Genomic DNA, 17,647 nt, shown 5'->3' with positions numbered 1-17,647 from the left:
AGTTTTATGTTTTTTTTACGTTTTCTTTTCTACCAAGTTATTTCAATATTATAATTTGGATTGTTGGTTTGACGAATTAACATAGGTTGGCTTGTCTCTTATCTCTTATGTTACAAGTTTGTTATACTAACTTAGATTAACTATTTTTTTTACCTAAATTTTCCCTTCTATATTTAATGGACTAATAATTAAGCTCTATTGTATGTTCCCTTTTATAAAAATATTATTTTTTTCCTAAGTTATCATTATTTTTTTTAATTTGGTCCATTATTGATGTTATCTTTTTTTTTTATCATCTAATTAAAATAAAATTAATTTCTTTAATCCAATCCAATAATTATAATTTTTTTTTAAATATTTACATTATCTAAATATTATTTTTAACACAAAAAAGATCTTGCAATATAGCGCGGTTACACGTCTAAGATCACCTATATAGGGTGTTTAGAAGTGTGATAATGATTGTTTTTTAAAGTAATTTTCATTCCAAAACATATTAAAATATTATTTTTTAAATTTTTTAAAATTATTTTTTGACATCAGTACATCAAAATAATATAAAAACATAAAAAATATATTAATTTAAAGCAAAAAAATTAAAAAATTAAAAATTCTTAAAAGCACTTTTCAACCGCAACACTAAACATTGCCTAATCACTTTCAATGATTTTCTCTTTTGGTTGGATTGTTCTTGGTTGCCATTATGTTATTATTGGTAATTGTTAGAGGATAAGTAAAAAACTTGAAAAACTAATCAAACAGAGAAAATAAAAAAATAACTGAAAAAATCGAATAGTGAAAAAAACCGATTATAATATTTAAAAAACCAACCAGTTCAGTTTGATATTTGTTTAATAAGCCTGAACTGAAAAAACTGAATCAAATCAAGCCAAACCGAACTGAAAAACCAAGCCAAACTGAAAAAAATTGAGTCAAACTAGAAAAAATTGAGTCAAATCAAAATCAAACCGATTGAAATTTAAAAAAAAATCCCAAAAAAACAATCTAGTTTTTGATTTTTAATATAAAATAACCGAATCAATCTAAACCAAGAATTAATTGATTGGGTTTTAGCTTTTTTCCTAAAATAACCAAAACCAATTATTTTGAACTAATTTCATTTTGGTTTAGGTTTTTTTTTTAAAAAAAATTTAATTATTTTTTTAAATAAAAACTAAATCAAATTGAAAATAATCACCTTTAATGATTTTCTAGACTTGGTGGTTTTTCATAGACAGAAAGGAAGATAATGGAGACGTGGGCAATAAAAATAATTTTAAAATTAAATTTTTATTATTAATTCTAAATTTAATTACAAAAAATGTGTAGTATTTATCGAATAAATTCAAGTTGTGACACGGTTATTAAAATATTTTGAAAAGTGTTTTAAAATGATTGTTTTTAAAGTAATTTTAATTTAAAAATATAGTAAAATAATATTTTTTAGTTTTTAAAAATTATTTATAATATTAATATATCAAAATAGTATTAAAATATTAAAAAATATTAATTAAAAAATAAAACAATTTTAAATTTTTTAAAAATTAAAACATAAAAACAAACACAAAACAGTTTCGCGAAAGGAAGGTCCAATACGATTTGATAATTTGATGACTGGACATTAGTCCCGAAGAGAGCATCCATGCTTGGCAACGACGCCACCACGCATAAAAAAATAAATAAAAAACACGACGCCAACACGCAAATAATTAAAACACAAAACGCGGCGTAGAAGAACATACAAGTGACAAATACAACAAGGCAACTGCCTGATTCAGAGCGCGCTCTCACTGCCTTTGTTTCTTCTTTTTCCCCTAACTAATAATATTTCACCTAAATAACAGAGCGACAGGGAGAGAGAGAGAGAGAGAGAGAGAGAGAGAGAGAGAGCAGCAATGGGTTCCTCGTCTCCTTCTCCTTCTCTTCTGCTTCTTTTCTCTTTGGTATTTGCCTCCTCTCTGTTCCTCTCACGTGCCACTCACGAGACCACTCTCAAAGGTACTGCTGACTTCTGATGTCTCCTCCCTTTTATTTTGCTCGCTTCTTGATTGATTGCTGTGATCTGTCGTGGTGTAGTGCTCTTTTTGGTTTTGGACAAACAACGTTTGGAAATAAAAATGCATGTAATTGTGGGGTCTTTTTTTTTTTTTAAAAAAGAAAGTTTTTGGAGCTAAGGTGCTGGCAATTGAAATCTATACAGTATATTAATTTCTTTTCTCTTCGGCGTTGATGGGTTTGTTAGGGCTTTATTTTTTGGTTGTGTAGTGTAGTGAAGTGAAAATAATTATTCTAACAAAAATCTGTAGATTATTTATGGGGTTTTGCTAAAATCGCTACAGGTAGGCGCTCTTGGTATTATATGTTGGGTTTGATGTATATAAAATCGTTTGCCTTTGATAAGGAACGTTGCTTGTTGTAGCTGAATAGGTGTCTTTTCTTTTGAGTTTTGCAAGGTTTAATGGAGATTCGAAGTTTCTTGATATCGTAAACTTGAAACAAATCTTTTCTTGGGGCTGTTTTCTTCCTTTCTACTCTTGAATCTTAGACATGGTTTGAAATCGAGGGTCTGTTTAAGTAGTTATAGTATGCCGTAGTGCTGTTTGGTTGATTTATGTTTTTCTTCATGTGATTGAGAGCATTTGTTTGAAGTCTTAAATCTTCTCATGTACTTTGAGTGATTCGTTTTTTTCAACTTTGAATGATTCGTTTTTTTCTACTTTGAATGATTGATAATTAATAATGCCTTATACAATTACAGGCATTGACGCCGAGAATCCAGCTGTAGATGTCACTCTTAGCCATGATGGTTCTAAAGATGCTTTCTCTTGTGAACGAGTTAAAGTTTCTGGTCACTTGAGATGGAAACTCAGTAGGTATGCTAGCTCATTTCGAGTTACTCTGGCTCCGTCTGCACCAATCCCAGAGAGATTGCATAGCAATATTCAGGTTTGCTTTCACCGGTAAGTGAATTTCTTGCCTCTTTTTTTTTTTTGCTCTCTCAATTTTATAATGAAAATTTTATGTCTCATCCATGGAGCATTTCCAGGAATGCTTCCCTTGGATTATGCCAGTGCAAAGAGGATGATTGGAGAATTGTTCAGAATGGGCTGTGGACATCTGTCATGTCTCCTTATGAGGAGAGATATGTTGATGTAAAGTTCATTGGTCATACTTCTGGATCCGTCTCAATTGCTGTTGATGAAGGTTTGGCTCCCCTTGTTCCCTGTTGTGTTTGGTCTTGCACACTGGATTTGAATTCCTTTATTGACACTGATTAATTGATGTTAGTGCAGATTTACAGCAATGGCGACTCATGTGTCTAGCAGTTGGATTTGTTTTACTATTGCTGGCACCGATAGTCAGCAGCTGGGTTCCCTTTTATTATAGCACTTCAATGGCTATTGGGGTTTTTCTTGTCATTATAATCCTCCTTTTTCAGGTCTGTAAGTTTGGTTTTGTTGCTTTCAGATCTTCCTCCCCCTTCTTCAATTTTCCTCTTTTCCAACACCAGTATCACCAAATTGGTTTGAAATGCAGATCCAAAAGTTTTCGATAAAAAATTCAGAGCATTGATGTTATTTGCTTATTTGAATTTTTGGCTAAGATCCAGCATGTGCCAATATGTGCCTGATTGAGTTGTAAATACCTAGTGATAGATATGGAGCTCTTTTATGTCCCAAACATCTTTTCTTCATGTAAGGGGCTGGACTGCATTCAGTCTGAGTTGAAACTAGAGAAAATTTACCATCCTTGTGTGGATTGTTCTACTCAACATGCACCAAACCTAATGGGGCCTGTACACCTAGAGCTTATAATGGAAGGGGATTGCCATTATACTTTGTTAGCTGAGCCAGCTGTTTTTAGGGACTCTGGTTGTAGGTAACTGCATTTTCACACATGGTGCAGTGTGCAACCTGCTTGTGACAGAATGGATTATTAATGGCATTCTCATGAATTTTCAAAATCAAATTCCCTAGACTATTCTTCAATTTATAATTTTGTTATTTCATGTCACTTATTTTTAGGTTTTTGTCATCAACATATAATGTCCAAAAAGGATTTGCTCTAGATCTTTTAAGCTCCATGGCCAGTTTCTGTGCCTCAATCTATTCGTTGAAATAAAGTTGGAAGCTTCAATATAACATTTTTTTTTTGGCAATAAAACAACATTTTATAATGATGTTTAGGCATATAATTTTCAAATAGCAAAACTTTGATGTTAGTTTTGTTATAAATTATTTTGTTTTATTCTGATCTTATTAAGAATGTATCTGAATATTAATATGCTTTCAATATTTGCAAATTTCTATTCAATGCCTGCAATTTTGTGATTAAGAATTTCATCTTAGCTTTTCAGTTCATTATTGTGCAGACAGACTTACTATGTTTATCTTTGTTTTAATGTTGCAGGGAATGAAATTGCTGCCAACTGGAAGGAAGAATTTTTTTTATCTTTCCATATATGGATCAGTGGTGAGTTTGCTTTTACTTTAGCTTTAAGTTCCAGTATCTTCTTATTATTTCCCCACACTTACTTCCATTTTTTAGATAATGTTCTTTTTTCTTTTATCTAAGATGCATAACTCTCTTTATCTATTCTGTTGCAGCTTGGAGCTGGCACTTTTATTTTACATCAAATTTCAACACTGGTAAATTCGATTCTAGTAAACTTCGGGCTGACTGAAGACATGCACAATCCTGTAAGTCTTTCTCTACATAGATTTTTATGCAGATTTTTGTAGAGTACTTGCAGTTACAGGTTCAAGGGAATCAATGTTCTAGAGCCAGTCCTGCAACTAACTCTCATCTCATCTTCCCAGCACTTCCATATTGATACTGCATTAATATGTAGACACAAGTAGTTTTTCTTTTTTCCTTTTTTTTGGGGTACCTTAAGCCATCATCCACAAAATACATTCTATGTTCTCATAGGCTTCTCAAGACACACATTGGCATTACTTTCCTGTTTGACAAATGTGATTTATTCTGGTAATAGTTGAAAGTTTAAATAAGAGCAATGTATTTTTTACTTAATTCAGAATCCCTCTCTCTCAAAGCACTTTTACAAAAGGAAAGGAGGAAAGAGCCAATTGTGTGCATGTGATTCTTTTTTACAATGTTATTCCTCACATGAAATTTATTCTCTATTTGCTTCTTTTAAAGCATTATGTTTTGACCTTTCCCTATTTCACTACAGGTTTACATATTTATACTAGTAGGGATTGTTCTCACAGGAGCTGGTTTAGGGTTCTGGATGGTGAGGAAATTTGTAATCTCAAAGGATGGAAATGTGGATGATGGTGTAGCACAGTTTGTTAAATGGGCAATGCGCATTATTGCATCCACCTTCATTTTACAGGTAAGACACCCGTTCGTGTTAATTCCATTGCTTGATATTGAATGAAAAGAAGATTTCTAAAGTTGTTTGAGTGCCTCAAAATTAAAGAATTATTATACAGCTGCAGCATTTTAGTGACGTGCTCCATTTTACATTTTCACATGAATATAAGTAGCACACCTTGTAATCATGCACATAGTTATAAGTAGCACACGAAGTTCACCAATTCACAATGAATACCCTCCTTTTGGTGCATGGATATTTTTCTCAATCCCGCCAAATATACATGATGTTACCTGTTAAGTCATGTTTGTATTAGTTCTGTTTAGGGATAAAAATAAAATAAAATTGGGGATAGAGGTTCCTTATGGCATGGATATAGAAAAGCTTTGTAATTGGTTTAGATAGAATTGAAGATCTGTTATTAAAAAACAGAAGGATCGTAATCATGCATATATCATCAGGGGGGAATTTTTTGGGAAAGATAGAGGTTACTGCAGGGCCAATGATGCGTGCTTTAATCAGCTAACAAAATTTGCTACCTATTTAAAGGTATCCAGTTCTCTTTTTGACAAGAGAAAGTTAGAGAATGATAATTGGTTTTCTCTGACTTGCTTCTATGGTATGATATTTATCAATTTATTTCTATTATTGGACAGAATCTTATATAGGACTAGGTAATTCCTGATTCGATGTTGTTTGATGTTAGCCAGCCATTTGAATTGTGTTAGATAAATTAAAGTAGGTCTGGGGTTGTGTACTTGTGTTGGCTTAAAGGGGAGCTTTTCTGTTCACAGTGATATGCCTTGTGCTGATTTAATTCCACTGTGGCCAGTTCACCTTAGTTTCAGCCCTGTGAAGGCAATTTTGTTATCCTTCCAGTATTTGTGCCATAGTTGTGATGCAGGACAGAATTTAAGAGATGTAACAGAAAGAAGGAAGAAGCTAAGAAGAAGCCAAAGAAAGATAAAAAAAACTAAAGAAGAGAAGAGAAAGGGAGGAGGTGAAGTCTGCACCTTTACAACTTTTAATAATTCATTATAAAACTGATTGCAACGTCAAAAATTATGTTAATAGTAAAACCCTAAAACAACCAACAATTAGGCCAACGGCCCACTAAACTAGATTGAAATCCAAAATAGAATAACATCAAACCTTACAATAAAACTCAAAAGTCCAAATAAATTAAACCCAATAACATAGGCTAAAGCCCAATCTCCCAACCAAAGAACAAGAAGTTGGGCTACCCTTCATTGTCTATGCTCATACGGGTGTGTGAACCTTGTCTTGTGTCTGGTATCCCTTTCAAGTTGTTCTCTTATGTGCACTCCAGAGTCCATGTAGTATAGACTTGACTTTTTATGAAATGTGTCATCATATTTCACTGCCTTAGGCAGTACATACGGTCATTCTGTTACACTCTTCTTGTGCGCTACTAGTTAAGCTTTTTTCTTCTGAACTAATTTTCTTGTAGTTATTTTAAGAACAAATTTTGTTTTGACAGCATATTTTGAGTGACTGCTGTATGACCAGTTTTTCTTGCTTTCCTTTTCTTTCTCAGAGCACTCTTGATACTCCTTTAGCATTGGGCGCCTTGCTTTCTTCTTGTGCAATCTGCTCTGTTACTTTGAAGTGGTGGTATCAAAGGTAAGCTCTGTAATTTTCACTTCTCTCCTGTTGTTTAAGAGTACTGTTGTTTTGAAGTAGTTGCATTCAGTTAAAAGGGTGGTAATTCTGTATCAAATTAGTATCTGGGATTGAAACCAAATTAATGATCTTGTGAATAATGCGTAGTAACTTATCTAGATTGTGCATCACAATGGTCTTAAGAAAAATTAATTGGATGGGTGGTTGTCATGATCCTTGTTTATGAAGTTTAATGAACAGATGTGGAAGTTGACCAATGTCATCCTGACACCCTATAGTAAAGCATTGACATTGTTAGAAAACAAAGGTGAAGTTGGACACCCTATCGTAGAGCATTGGCATTATTAGAAAACAAAGGTGAAGCTGGACTCATTTCAGATGGTATAACAAGATTGGATTAGTGTCTGTTTGCTAAGTGCTTCTGAAAGACTTGATTTTTTGTATGTGTTCTAAATATTTCACTTCATGTATTTTTAGATCAGTATATAACTTCAGCACCCAAATATGATTTAATACAGGGATCAATCAGATTCTGGGGGTGGGAGTGCTTGGCTCCAGCCTGCAGGACAGACAACAGCAAGATTTCGACGCGCTGAATTCCTTAGTAGGTCAGGAAAAATGAGTCCCCAGGGGAAGATGTGGAACAGTCCAGAAAGCTCATCTGCTTGGACCCGCTCTCCTGTTAAAGGTAAGTATTACGGACCATGATACCTTGGCATGATTTTGTCATAGAAACTGGGAACACATTAAATATGGGCCATTGGATTATAATCTTTTTGTTTATTTTGTCCTTATCCCACAAGTTCGATTTAGCTCTAGGCTCTGGTACTAAACATGAAAATATCCCTAAACAAACAAGTTACATGAATAGGACCAAATCAGATTCAAATCTGAAATGAAAATGTTCAATTGAGAAAATTTGATTCAATGAATAAGAGATCCAAAATATACGAACCTATTTAGAAAAAAACTTGATTATGATTAGGTGTTGATATAATTATCCAATTAACACAAACAAAATTGAACGTCAACATTTGTATCTGCTTCTTTTTCCAGTTTTGAAAATTCATGAGTTAATTGCGCACTTTATAAATTAACAACCAAACTATTTTAAGAGTTACATAAATATTAAAACCTACAAGGGAAAAATGGGAAAAAAAAAGATTCTATTATTTTTGTTTGGTTTGGGACCTAATCACACAATCACAGAAATTAGGGATCAATACATAAATTGACATTTCTGTTGTGGGTTTGTGTTAAGGGTGTGTCACTGGATATTTCCTTGGTTTATTTTACTTATTTTCTTGTTTTTACTTTTATGTTTGTTTTTCTGGTTCCGCATTTATTTTGCTGCTATTAACCAGCTCATTGGCAGTTTGATGAACACGTCTCATGTATGTGCTAGTTCTTGCATTATGCATTTTTCTTTACCTAAGCAAAAACTGAGATTTTTCTTCTTTTTCCTAAAAAATTTCCGCCATTATGTGCAATTGAAATCATCCATTCTAACACTTCCCTTGCCCATCCTAAAATATTAAGTAAGAGAACTGGCTCTTGACTCATATCATTGCATTATGTTATAAATGTGTCCCCTGTGGGTTTCATCAACATCTAGAGTTTCCTTGCCTAAAGTAACTGGAAATTCAACATCTAGAGTTTCCTTGCCTAATGATAACCAGAGATTCCCAATGACTATGGTGTTGAGATTTTTTTTTTTTTTTTTTGGGGGGGGGGGGGGGGGGGGAATCTGGTTATTTACTTTACTTGGACAGAATGTTCAGTATCACTGATCTGTTCACATTCCTTGCTACACCAAGTATATAATTTCTATTTCCATTTCTTGAAAGGAATTTAAAGTAACAAATTCAGATGCTTCCGAGGCAATATTTTTGTGCCTCTAATTTGGATGATATGTAGATTCATTTGTCTTGTATGGTCGTTCTTTATCTAATGTTTTTGGATCATTTAACAAGGTACTGGATCTGTCATTTATCAACCATCCAGTATAGAGTGATTTGCTTTTCTTGGCATTGGCAGGTGTGGTATCACCATCTTCTCACTTGGCAACAGTAGATAAGCAGGATTACTATTCAACCTTCCACAAAAATCTAAAACGAAAGTTCACAAAGAAACAGTGGGAGGATTTCACCAGGGAATCGACACATGAAGCCGTAATGGAATGGGCAGCATCACCTGAAGTCACCAATTGGATCATTAACAATGCTGACCGTATTCAACTCCTTCCAAGCAATTATGGTTCTGAAGAAATGGTGGGAAGTGAATCAGACTCCACAGATGCGTCTGTTGCCGGGAGTGGCAAACCATTTAGCCTTTTGAATTGGTAGAGACTGGACTAGAAAAGTTATAGTAGCAGTCAGGGATCTGCTCCTTAGATTTTGTAGAGGGGTGGCAATAGTTTAGGAATCTAGTTCGCTGCACCATCAAGCAATACCAAAAAGCCGAATGACATGTTTTTTTCTAGGATTAGCTAACCATTTGATTAGCTGTATGTTTTCAGAATTTAATCAATGTAATAACCAAAAGATATGCAAGCTAGTTCTGTAAGTATAAAACTACAGTTCGGTACAGAATGGAATGCTATCGTTAGTTCTTGATTATTTATTCTCGAAGTGTCATCTTGGCGAAGACAAAATGTTAAAGTAAACAAATACCTTGAAACAGAGATTTGTTGGTTTTTGTAAGTTGTTTGCTAAGGAACTGCGTTATCTTCCTTGTCTAGTTTCCCATAATAGACTAAGATATTATGTTCACTAGTTTGCTGAGTGAATCTGGAAGTGTTTACTAGGAAAAGTTTTAAGGCCAAAAGTTATCTTGTTTGTTTGATGTTATGATTTTTTTTTTTAATCATTCTTTATTTTTATATCTATTTTGTATTTTATTTTGATAAAAAAATTATTTATATGAGAAATTGTTAAAGGGTGAATCAAAAGTTGTTTTATTAAAATTTTATTTGAAATAGTTGTTTAATTTCAAACAAAAAGTTGTATTATTTTTATTTAAAAAGTTATGTTAAAATTAATTGTCAAAATTGTCTATATAAAAAAAAAAAACAATTCTGATATGGTTTTGATAATGGAGAAAATTTCTAATATTTCTAAAACTTATTTTTTTAACATAATTTTAGTCAAAATTATTATAGTGACATAAATTTTGATTTGCTATTTATTCTTGGTTTTTACTACCAAGAATAAAAGATTGAGTAAGCCTGAAAAATAATATTATTTTAAGGCTAGAGAATTGATCTTTGTCTCAATCTATTTTTTCAAGTTTATTTTCTATCAACAAGTATATCTTTTAATTGTTAATTTATATGCTTATTTTATATTTTATAAAAATCACGTCATCATAGCAAAGAAGAATGACAATCTTAGAAACTATTTAAAGGTTTCCAAAACAAATTTAAATTAAATTACATGATTCAAAAAAACCAAAAAAAAAATTCTACTATGATGAATTTAACAAAAGCCAACAAAAGATCCTTCTCTTTAATATATAGAAAAAAAAAGTCCCTTTATTATCAAAAAAAATATTTTATCTTGTAAAAAAGCAAAGAAAAACAAAAAATTTATTAGTATTTTTAGAATAATAAAGTATCTCAAATCTTCTTTCAAGTTATTCTAACCTTTTACCCCTAATAATTAATAAATAATAATTTTTTCCCTTCTTATTTCAAAGGACCCACCACAACCACTATCATTATAAAAGTTATATCTCTTCTTGTAAATTTAATTTTTTTATATTTCATGTTTCAATCAATTTTCTCTTAGATTCACAGTATTATAACATTTCTTGTTTTCTTCAACCCACCTCCCCATCACTACCATGCGCATCCCCAATCTTCTCTTTGTCTATAACAAAAATAGTAAATGGATCCTATAAATTTATAATTCAAGGCTACTATTAACCAAAGAAATTAGTGTAGGGAAACACATAACTAGCTAGACTTTCACTATTATTGATTATGAATGTGTTATTTATTTCTACCTAGACAATTCTTTTTATGTCTTTATTTTTATTGATCTTTCTATAGAAAATAGTAATGTTCATGTCCTTTTTGACATTACCTTGGTTGATCATAATGGTAAAGAAAAACATAAAGTTTATAATTACTTCAATTATTCACTAGAGGGTGGCTACACACCATTAAGTATCATGACAACATGTGGTAAAGGAATTTTAGGGTTTTTATTTATAGTTTTTAGTTGTTAGGGAATTAGAATTAACCATTTTTATTGCTAATATAAGATATGGATTCGAGTTTCCCTCAATAGATTAGTTAGTGAGGGGTATATTTCTGAGCTATAAAATATAACATAATCAATTTAGTTTTTGATAAATTCATGATGTATTTTGGATATTTAAGAATTGTTTTGAACTAAAAGAATGCAAGGGAAGGGAATAAAAATGTTGTTTGGCTTTTTATCTTTTAACATTATCCAAACAATACCTTAACAAACATATTTTAAGGAAAACTTAAGTCCATAATAGGTAAAAAAGAAGAATGGGTTGTTGTAAAATATATTGGATTAATTTTTCTATCAAGTGAATACGAGAAATGAAAGTGTTTTTCTAATGAGAGAGTACCATTAACAAGCTATAATACCTTACCTTCCTTAACAAATGCATAAAATTTTTTATGTATCCAATTATAATATAGCCAAAACTAATACAATTTTATGCTTTTAGAAAATAAGTTTCCTTTGAAGTGATGTATATAGAGTACACATATTCTTTGTCTTGCCTTACTTCCCATCCTTCTCATGATTTGATTTTTTTTTTATACCTTTAAATATGGTTATGTTTCTATTAAATGAGCTAGGATAATTCAATATTTAGTGTGATAAGAAGAATTCAAAGACAACAAGGACATTAAAGATGAGGATATAGAAGAGAAAACAAAATATAAATATAAATATAATCATCATTGGATATGGAAGAGCAAAGAAAAGATTTTAGACTTGTAACTATTAGGTTGATTTTAGACTTGTAACTACTAGGTTCATTATATGTAATAGTAGGCATGTATCTACTAATTTTTGCTCTCTTGAAAAATAAGGAAGTTCTCCTTTTCTTTTAGTTTTTTTATTATTCCAAAGAACATCATTGTCAATTCTCCTTCATTGTCTTTTTCTCTAACACTTTTTTTCTTAATTTGAGGTAAATATCAATTTTTATACATGTCAGAATATGCAAACGATAAATTATTCATAACCTCTTGATGTTGCATGGTTATAAGAGTAAAATGGAGCTATAAATGCATTACTAAGAGAATACTTATATATTTTTTTTCAATGATAAAATAGCATAAAATTAGTGGGTATAATGAGATAATATGATAAATACCTAAAAAAGTAAACACTAGTTATATTCTAGTTTGTCTAACCATTCAACATAACATAAAGATTGACTTTACATATAAGTGCACTTCATCTCTTCTTTCTCCCTCTCGTCTTAAGTGTTTTTCTAAACATTATTTCTTTATGGTCTTTTCATATACAATTTATGGTTGCAAGGAGGTGAAAAGTTAAGAAATGATATTAGTAATATTAAGGGTAGCATATTAATAACATAGTGAACTTGAAGATTTAAGATATATTATAGAGGACTAGAAAGTGGAATATGTGAACTAAAGCTACTATACCAAGCTGCAATGGGGATATAAATGCTTATTTGGTTGATCTTAATGGTCTTCGTTATGGAATCAAAAATATTAAACAACAATTGACTTTTTATTAATAGAGGCTCATGAAAATGGAGTTTATGCTGGTTAGTACTCAAATAAAGGTGTCGAGGGTGCAAGATTTTATGAATAATGATGAAGAATTTCATATTGTGTATGGAAATACCTATGCCTTTAAAGATTATATGGATGATAAATTGGTAGGTTTAATGGGGGATTTTTATTTTGACAACATATCCAAGAATAATAATATAAATTTTACTCGAGTTTTCCATCTCAACAATGTTCCCTATTTTGATGAGTTTTTCCTCAGATATACAAAGGTTGTTGTTTACAGAGGATACCTTTTTTTGGAGCCCAATAAAGAGAAGGATGAAGCTCACACACAAACACACACACTGATGTTTTTCTTATGCTTATGTTTATTTGATTACACTTGAAACATTTATTAAAATAAAATGGACTATTTTGATAAGATAAACTATCTTTCTTGTGACATTTTTGTTATGAAAAATTTTATTATTACTTAATAGACAATGGTATGAAGTTATTAAATATGGAGACACATGGAGATAAAACTAGGAATAAAAAGTAATGGAGATATGGATTAACTCTCTTTAATTCATTTATGTAAGGAGTACAAACAAGTCATTAGAAAAACATATTTAGGTAATCAAATTGCTAGAAATGAGAGAAAGTCTTTCTCTTTTCATCTTATAGATGGTAGGTGTTGACTTTGATCACTTTTACTACCTTGAAATTACCATCTCATTTAGGAGTCAATTTCTTCCTTTTGTTTTTATATCATAATGATTTGGGCTAATGAAGTGGATTGTAAGGAGGCCATTATGGCTAGGTTTTGTAACGGGTTAATTTGCAAGGTTGCGAATGTTATGAATTTGCAACACGATGTAGCACTACCACCATTCATTCTGAACACTTTTTTGTTTTTTTGTCTTAAAAGCTTAATTCGATGAGAGATGGGGCTACCCAAGTTCAAGCTACTATAAGAGGGGATTTTAAGACTTCTAAAAAGAAGAAGTACACACTTGCGAATGGTAAAAGTAAAGTTGACACTTCTACTTCTCGTAGTCATGACATTAAATGTTATCATTATTTGAGTTTTTGTCATATTGTCCATACAAGCCATAGTTATAAGAGCTCATGATGAGATTGATTATAAAGAGAAGGATAATGTTAAGATAAAGATGCCATTATTAGTGGATGCTAGTGATAAGTGTATTAAATATCTTATTGAGAGGGAGGTGTTTAGAGTGAAATGAGCATTTAATATGAATGTAAAGATGAGATGCTTGGAAAAGCAAGAGGAAAACATCTTCCATATGAGGTGTTATATGTAGAATAAGGTATGAAGCTTGATCATTGACAATGATCATTACACTAATATAATTAGTATAGATTTGATGGATAAATTGAATTTGCAAACTACTAAACATCTTGTTCCTTATAAATTGCGATGATTACCTTATTGTGAAAAGGTTAAGGTGCATATACAGGTTCTTAGATCTTTTTCCATTGGAAAATGCTGTGATGAAGTGTTATATGATGTAGTTTTTATGTATGTTAGTCACTTATTATTGGGTAGGCCTTGACAATGTGATCAAAAAACTATACATAATGGATTTCAGAACAAATTTTGGTTTGTGAAGGATGAGAAATCTATAGTTCCTATTTCTTTATATCCTAAGCAAGTTTATAAGGATAAGTTGAAACTTAGAGAAGATAAAACGGCTGGAAAAGAGAGTTTATATATGAAAGAGATGATTATTTAGAACATATTCTTTGTTGATAGGGTTTTACAGGGTTTTAATGATTACATATTATTTCAGCCTCGTAATAATGATATGTTTTGATAAGTTGGCGCGAAACAAATATAATCATATCAAATTTAGCCAAACTAATATTTTTGGTGTGTAATTTTTTTTTTAATCTAAGAAGAATAATAATAATGAAAATAAACAAGAAATCATGTAGGAAAAAAAAATATGACTAAAACTGACCCTTAAGATTTTGACCAAAAACAAAAATGCAAGGACGAAGACAAAAGTGATGCTAAGAAAAACATAAAAACAAAAACATAAGAAATAAGGGAAATAACCTGATTCTGGAGCTTAGCTCTGATATTAAATTATATAAACCTCTTGATCACGTGGTCAAGCAACCCCCAACAAAGATGATACTTTTCTAAGAAAGTTAAAAATAAGGTTTGAGAACATTGACCAAAGTTAACCTATAACTAAGAACTAGAGGTATTGAAGTTTATGAATTAATGCCACAAGGTCAGATATATTTTAATAAGTCTGATTTTCTTTTGTTACAACAAAGAACATGTTTACTTTAAACAAAACACAAATTTATTTTATAAATTCATATTTGCTGAAAATTTCAGCTTACAAAACCTTATATAATAGTTCAACTAGTAATCATAATAGACCCAAAACTTAAGGGATAATATTTATCTATTTATAATAAATCCAAAGTATGTTAACTAAGCCCAAACATAAAGAAAAATAATAAAAATACCTAATATGACACAAACTAAATTTGTTGCACCAATTAACTAAAATAACCTAACATGAATATTTTTTCTTTAAATAATGTCATAAACAAAATTCTCATCCTAGAAACACTAAAGTTTTTTATTTCCTCATTTAGATATCTAAGATAAATTAGGGAATTAATTGCTGAAGTTGCCTCTTCTTTAGTTTCCTTGTTTGTCTAGGATAATTAATTGTAGCATTAAAAAATCCTTTCAAAATATGAAAACTCTTGTTGCCTTCCTTTAACCTTCGTTGTAGGATTAGAAAACTTACTAAGATAAGCTAACTAATTTATCATTAAATACCACCGACTTTTCTTCTCTTATATAGCTAGGATGAATAAAGAATTTTTATAAGAAAAAGATTTTAAAATATTAATAAATCCTTACCACACTTAAAAATTATGTTACAGTCCATTAAAGATCCTTGTAGAACTAAGAAATTTTCAAAACAAGCTGTCACATCATTGTTGAAAAAGGATCATTATTAAATAGGAAGTCTACAAGTCAAAAAGAAGTAAATAACAAAACTTGTACAGTTTATTCTAACCTATATTGCAAGGCTTTCCTTAATTTTGATTGACATGAAATTTTATCCCAACATAAAACTATATGCCAAGAAACTCTGGGTAAATTTTCAGTCTAATTCAAGAGTATAATTAAGAATTATTAATATTGTTATAAAACTAGATATTAGACATAATTACGTTAGAATCCAAATTTTCTTGTACAACCCTTTTTTGGATTGTATCACAAGGCCTATAAGACATTAGGATGTGCATTGCACCTAGCTATTAGACCCGAATCCATTTTCAGAAAGCCTCTAAGGCATAAACCATCATTAAAATGAGCTTTGAGACAACAAAAAGATATTTAAAAAATATTAATAAATTCTGGTTCATCATCTTTAAATGATTAAACTTTAAAGGAAAAAACATATGAAATCTCAGGAAGATTTACTTTGGATTATGATCGACATACAATTGATTGATTATTTTCACTTTCAATAATTAATCATGACCACTAATTAATGATGCACATTTTCAATCGATAGTCCAACCTTGAAGGGTTAGTTACAAATTCTATTATAAGGGTCTAATTTATACAAAATGAATAATACTATATAATAAATAGTTTAATGGAAAGAGAAGAAAGATGAATCTCTCTCTTTTTCAAGAAAAAGATGAAAGTAAGGGATTCTTTTATATATTATTTTGTATTTTTTTCTTTATATTCAATTAATTAAATGTATTTTTGGATAAGCTTGTGTGTCAATCATTATTAAATTCTTTTCTTGAAATATTTTGAAAGCACATCTCACCTTATTAATGCATTTAAGGGTATAAATTCTTATAATTATTAATCTTAAAATTGAATTCAAGAAATTAAAAAAGAGAGCAAACTTTTTTTTATCACTTAGCATATCTTTTAATGTCATATACTGGGGTTTTACCAAAATAAGAACTAAGAATGAAAGAAATTGTTAAAAAATTTAAATTTAAATTTATTTATTACTATTAATATATTTAGGTTTTTAAACTTTAGATTTAATACAGTGGCTAACACATATGAGTTAGGTTTGTCTATTCTAAAATTTTGATTTATTTAAAGTTTGAGGTGCAAATACTACTCATAAAGAGTGTTTGGTTTTATATTTTCAAGCTGTTTTTTAAAGTATTTTCCACTTAAACAAATTAAATTAATGTTTTTAGGTTATTTTTGATGGTTTTAATATGTTGGTGTTAAAAGAATTTTAAAAAAATTATTTTAATATATTCTTAATTGAAAAACACTCTATAAAAACATTATTCATGGTATTGCCAAACACATCTAAACTCTATTTGAAAAGCAAGTTATTTGCGTACATCAACATCGAATGCAATATATTAAACAAATATGTGTCTTTTATATCCTTTCATCTTCCATGTAATCAATAAACTAATATTTTAAAGATGTACTAAATTAAAAATAAGTACTTATTAGTTTACTTTTCATGCTATATTACAAGTTTAACTAAAAAAAATTTAACATAAAAAAATTAAAGTAATGGAAATTTTTTCAATATTATTATAAAATACGATCCAACAAGTCAAACTTAAAACTATTAATTCGAATATCTTATAAGTCTGAGTTTATAATTAAATCATGTGAAAATTAGTTTGAGTAATTCCATCGACTTAGTGGGTTTTAAGACAAAAAAATCAAAGTGAAAAATAAAAACTAGACACTTGGGTATAAAAACAAACTATTAAAAAAAGGTTTAAATTTAAAATAATAATTAAAGCTTGCTTTTTTAAAAAAACAAAACCTTGAGAATATGACATATTAAATTGATTTTGACTAATCTAGATTAATTCGCTAAATTTATAATAAATAAATATTAATTTAAAAATATCTGAAA

The 17,647-nt window shown here is 30.0% G+C and overlaps 1 protein-coding gene across 1 annotated transcript; it reads left to right on the top strand.

The window, feature by feature from the left end:
* Positions 1-1,868: 1,868 nt before the first annotated feature.
* Positions 1,869-9,680, top strand: LOC105132460 (uncharacterized). Its single transcript, XM_011035988.1, has 10 exons — positions 1,869-1,998; positions 2,759-2,960; positions 3,047-3,204; positions 3,294-3,439; positions 4,411-4,473; positions 4,608-4,700; positions 5,198-5,359; positions 6,900-6,985; positions 7,504-7,673; positions 9,023-9,680. The coding sequence occupies exons 1-10, from the start codon at positions 1,896-1,898 to the stop codon at positions 9,328-9,330; spliced, it is 1,491 nt and encodes a 496-aa protein (XP_011034290.1). The 5' UTR covers positions 1,869-1,895; the 3' UTR covers positions 9,331-9,680.
* The last annotated feature ends 7,967 nt before the right edge of the window (positions 9,681-17,647 follow it).

Source organism: Populus euphratica, unplaced genomic scaffold (assembly GCF_000495115.2).
Source record: "Populus euphratica unplaced genomic scaffold, PopEup_1.0 scaffold27.1, whole genome shotgun sequence".
In the NCBI taxonomy this organism is placed as follows: Eukaryota; Viridiplantae; Streptophyta; class Magnoliopsida; order Malpighiales; family Salicaceae; genus Populus; species Populus euphratica.
Note: the sequence above shows the minus strand (reverse complement) of the source record. Positions and strands in the feature narration are given on the sequence as shown.